The sequence below is a fragment of the Piliocolobus tephrosceles genome, chromosome 8 (assembly GCF_002776525.5).
Source record: "Piliocolobus tephrosceles isolate RC106 chromosome 8, ASM277652v3, whole genome shotgun sequence".
NCBI classification, from domain to species: domain Eukaryota; kingdom Metazoa; phylum Chordata; class Mammalia; order Primates; family Cercopithecidae; genus Piliocolobus; species Piliocolobus tephrosceles.
Genome location: NC_045441.1, coordinates 138,897,957 through 138,903,431, shown reverse-complemented (window position 1 = coordinate 138,903,431; position 5,475 = coordinate 138,897,957). Strand labels below are relative to the sequence as shown.

General features: G+C 41.7%; 1 protein-coding gene across 5 annotated transcripts in view; it reads right to left on the bottom strand.

Moving 5' to 3' along the window:
* The window catches only part of GIMAP8 (GTPase, IMAP family member 8), a 30,498-nt gene that overhangs the window by 13,046 nt on the left and 11,977 nt on the right, over window positions 1-5,475 (bottom strand). For all 5 annotated transcript variants that reach the window (XM_023225320.3, XM_023225323.3, XM_023225321.3 and 2 more), the window contains one exon: window positions 3,963-4,626. In XM_023225320.3, coding sequence (XP_023081088.1) covers window positions 3,963-4,626 — 664 coding nt within the window. The remainder of the gene's footprint in view (window positions 1-3,962; window positions 4,627-5,475) is intronic.

The following is a 5,475-nucleotide window of genomic DNA, read 5'->3' as shown; positions in this document are numbered from 1 at the left end:
TCAGGAAACAACAGGTGTTGGAGAGGATGTGGAGAAATAGGAACACTTTTACACTGTTGGTGGGATTGTAAACTAGTTCAACCATTATGGAAAACAGTATGGCAATTCCTCAAGGATCTAGAACTAGATGTACCATATGACCCAGCCATCCCATTACTGGGTATATACCCAAAGGATCATAAATCATGCTGCTATAAAGACACATGCACACGTATGTTTATTGTGGCACTATTCACAATAGCAAAGACTTGGAATCAACCCAAATGTCCATCAGTGACAGACTGGATTAAGAAAATGTGGCATATATACACCATGGAATACTATGCAGCCATAAAAAAGGATGAGTTTGTGTCCTTTGTAGGGACGTGGATGCAGCTGGAAACCATCATTCTTAGCAAACTATCACAAGAACAGAAAACCAAATACCGCATGTTCTCACTCATAGGTGGGAACTGAACAATGAGATCACTTGGACTCGGGAAGGGGAACATCACACACCGGGGCCTATCATGGGGAGGGGGGATGGGAGAGGGATTGCATTGGGAGTTATACCTGATGTAAATGACGAGTTGATGGGTGCTGAAGAGTTGATGGGTGCAGCACACCAACATGGCACAAGTATACATATGTAAAAAACCTGCACATTATGCATATGTACCCTAGAACTTAAAGTATAATAATAAAAAAAAAAAGAAAAGAAAAAGAAAATAAAGGAACAAAATAGTGCACACAGATCTAAAACTTCATCTTCCACAAACAAAAAAAAAAAAAAAAGGGAAATTGAAGTATTAATTCAGAGTGATCTGCTAAGTCAGATGTGGTCAAATCAAGGCCCTGGTCATGGTCTTTGTTGCTCTTTGTGGACCTGTCCACAATGGCATTGGATCCTTAGATCCCCTGAGGCTGCTATGACTGGTTCTCGGAGAAGGTGATGTTTCCAATGTCTCCTTCCCTCACTACTCCCAGTATGGAAAGGAAGCTTCTTCTAACCTGAGGTTAATTGTCCAGTATAATTTGGAATCCTGTCCCCCACACCCCCAAGTCTGGCAAATGGAGACAACAGGATAGAGAACCAAACACATAACTGACATCCCCTTCTCCTGCCTGGGGAATCCTTATACTTAGTTCCAAAATATTTACTGTTGTGGAATCAAGAAAGGAGGTGAAAAAACAGTATGCAATCTTGATGAACCTGCTAGTCTTAGAAGCTTCCTAGATTTCGTTTTAACCTTATCTTTGTTAAACCTTCATGCCAGCCAAGGAAACCTTTCCTCTGCTTTCTTGCCTGGCTTTGCCCAATATCACTGATACCCTCAACCATCCCTCTCCCTGCATCCTCTCCATTTAGCTGTCATTATCAGATTTCTTTAACCTTACATAGCGCAGTTCAAATTCTTTAATGTTCTCTAAATGCAAAAGATCGTTACAAGGTAAATGTCCATAATATAAAAATTAATGATCTTTGCATTCCCACTCCACCAGAAAAGTAATAGTTGTTAACTGGTATATATCCTTCTATCTTTTTCTATGTTCATACAAATACATACAAGCATACATGAACATATGAAGACCTATTAAGTTATTCCTTCTACAATCTGCTTAACAAAGCATTCTGTACATCTGTAAAAGTCAATATAGATAGAACTACGTCATTCTTTAAGTAGATAGAATTTATTCCATAGTACGGACATGCATAACTGATTCGACTATCTTTTGATTGATCAATCTTCAGGTTATTTCTGATCTGTGCTAACTATTCTTGTACATCTATCTTTATGTATACTAATTTTTTTTTTTATTTCCAGGGCACAGAGTCCTCAAACTATAGCTCTGACTCAGTCTCTGGGTTGTTAAAGTTCTTAATGATTCCTTAATTTATTTAATCCTCAGGCATTTTCATAATCATAATAATAACAGCATAATTACTGAACACCTACCAAGTTTCAAGCATTTGTTAACAACTTTGTAAGCATTTCATTTAATTCTCAGAGCAACTCCTAACATACATGTGATTATTATCTCTGCTTTACAGAAGACAAAACTAAGATGCTGTAGTCAACAAAACAGTTATGATTTCTTCTGCACTCATGGAGTTTGTAGGGAGACAACCAGTGAAATCACTTCATATGGTGGTGACATTGCCATGAGGAAAGGAAACTGTGGGGCTCATTCCAAGGCCTGAGAGCCAGGACGGTCAGGGAGGACTCCCTGAGGAAGTGACTTTTAGCTGATGCAGATGGAGTAATAAAAGCAAACGTGGTACAGGGTGGGAGTGGGGAGAGGAAGAGTCAGTGCAGAGAGAATCGCAGGCTTGAGGCTCAGGAGTAGATGTGAGTGTAACTCAGGGGAAAACAGGAAGGCCAGCAGGGCCAAGGCATAGACAGCAGAGCACAGGGCAAGGAGTCAAGCCAATTGGGGATTCTGAACTTTACCTTACGATCAGCAGGAAGTCACTGGAGCATGTTAAACAAGAGGGTTTCATTGTAGGAAACTTACTACATGCCCATTCTTCTCTCTACTGACATCCCTGTTCCATGCAGCCCTCAAGCAAGAGACAGATTGCCACAGAGGAGGGAGCACTCAGGCTAGGAGACAAGAGAGCAAGTGTCATCAGCTCTCTTGAGCCTCAGTTTCCTCATGTGTAGAGCATCTGTCCATAGGGTTGTCACGAGGGCTTAATTAATTCATGTCTGTGTCTAGAATTTAATGGGCATTCAGTAAATGATTTCCCTCTTATTTCTGTGCTGCTTGGGCTTATTACTCTTCCCTCTGAACAGTCAGTCTCTCTCTGACCTGAACGTCCCCCAGGCTCAGCATGTGCCTGCTGTACACCCTCTGGGGCTTCCCCGTGCCGAATCCGCTGTGCTAGCATCCCCCTCACACTCAGCCGGGAGCGCTTTGTTTCTTATGCATCAGCCACTCCAATTGAAGTGTAAGCACCTCTAAGGCAGAAGACTGCATTTTTGTATCTTCCTTAGTTACAAATACATTTTCCTTTCACATCAAAAGCTTAAATAAAATCTCACCCTGGTTGTAATGTGTGAGATGGATTGCGGGATAAAGCCCAAGAATACAAGAGGAGAAAATCATTACGTTAAAATAGTATAGGCAAGAAATGATGTAGGCTTGGACCAGGTGGTGGGAGTGGGATGGAGAGAAGCAGATGGATTCTGGGTATATTGATCCCGCAAGACCTGATGATTTCTTGGCTCTCCAAGGAGAGCTACCAGGGTAGCGGAGCTGACATTGGGGTGTGTGAGTACAAAGTGCATGGTGAACATCACAGCCCTTTTCCGAAGTATGAAGGAGAAATCTTATAGATTTAAGAGAGAAAATCAAAAATGTGGACATATTAAGTGTAAGAAAGTATAAGAGAGACAAGTGGAGATCCCCAGCAGCAATTGTGTAAAGGAGGAAGAACTCAGAGGACAGATTTGGACTAGAGTTACTACTCATTTGAAAACTGTTAGTAGTAGATGAATCTCAATGCCATAAAAGTGTGGGATCATCTGAGAAGAGAGTACAAAGAATTGAGGAAGGCCAGAACCAACCCCTGAGGATGTTCATTTTTAGAGGTCAGAGATAAGAGAAGGACTCAGCGATCTTTGGAATAGCCAGAAAAAGAGGGAAAAACAAACAAACAAACAAGAAGAGGGCAATTATATTGAAGTCAGGGGAAGAGAGAGTCTAACAAATCATTGTGTTGAATAATATGAGGGAACAAGTAAGATAAAGGCTTAAATTTGTCCATTAATTTGCTAATAAAGCCTAAAGTCCTCAGGCTGATACTTAAAGTACCCTACAATCTGTTACCTCTTAATCCAGCAAATTATGTATAATCACCTTATTCAACAAAACCCATGTTCCATCACACAATGCAATATTTCATTTATTTGTACCCATTTTCATCCCACTAGCTTCAGCAACATAGGAATCTTTCAAGATATTAACAAAATTCTTACTTGAAACCTGCTGCCTTCAGTTTTGAAGTTCACCTGATAGGGTCCTCCGTTCATATTCACCAAACACTCAACCTTACAAAGGAGATCCGACACCTGGGTGATCCGCTCATCCTTACTATTGGCCTTGTTGTCGAAAATGCAGTATCGGCCCTCATAGTCTTGAACCAACTGCTTGAGAGATTTGTTGTTTTCAATGAAATCTTGCAGCAAGTCATCCCCCAAATCATCCTTCCGGGTGAAGACAATAATGATGTTCCTCCTGGCTTCAGCTCCAAACACTTGTTGGATGCCCGTGACTGTTTCCTCATCCTCCCTTGTGAAATGGCCGATGGCAATTACCAAGAGCAGAGCATGGAGGCTGGGGGCAGAGAGCTCCAAGCAGCGTTGGATGTTGCGTTGCTTGTCTTCAGCACAAGCTACTGAGGAGAAAAGGTCAGGGGTGTCAATGACCACAACCTTCCTTTCTCTCAGGACCTGACTCTCTCTCTGGCACATTTTGGTCACTATCTGATCACTGAACTTGGACTTGAACACATCTTTGCCCAGAATGGCATTTCCTGTGGCACTTTTTCCCGAGCGGCATTTCCCCAGGAGGAGGAGCCGCAATTCGGACATCTGGCAGCTCTGCTCTGACATGCTTTCCTGACACAGGCTCCCACTGGTTCTGTTGGGACAGAAAGCAACACATTAATGTTCAACTCCCACACAGAGTGGACAGGAGAACAGCAAGAAAAGACATTCTCTTTTTGACTCAAATTGCCGCCAATGAATTTGAGCTACTCAAGTGCTAGACCCAGACTAGATTAGAACAAGGAACGCTTTCCCAGGATCTTCCTGTTCCATCTCTGAGACAAACCTAGAGACCTCTTTTAGTTCCTTGAATTTTTTTTTTACCATTGGGAACCACAAGGAGTCAGATATGTTAGAAACCATAGTAAATAAGCATGTTTCAAAGTTGAAGGAAATCTCATAATTAATAGTAATGGTCAGATGTTTAAAAAATACAGATCTCTGGGACCCAATCTAGACCTATTAAATCAGAATCTCAAAGGATGGAGCTTAGAAATCTGTATTCATCAAATGTCACAGTAATTCTAATGAGTAGCCAAGTTTGGGAAGCATTGCCCTATAAAATGCAATGAAGTAGAAATGTCTAGAGCATACAAGCAAATATAATGTATGGTATACATGGTACTCTGAAAGTAATATCACAGAAGACAAACTAGAAAACTTCATTTGTGGGACTCGTGATGCACCCAGTGCCTGGTGAAGTTAACAGAGAAGCATGATGTGGTGGGTATGACCATGGTCTTGAACTCTGACCTGGTTCACCTTCTGCTCTGCACCCATTAGCTGATCTGTAGAGGCCACTTAACCATTCTGAGACTCAGTGTCCGAATCCATAAGATAGAAGTGGTATCACCTACTTCAAGGACATTCTTATAAAACTCAAATGGCCAAGATGAGCGGATCACGAGGTCAGGAGATCGAGACCATCCTGGCTAACCCGGTG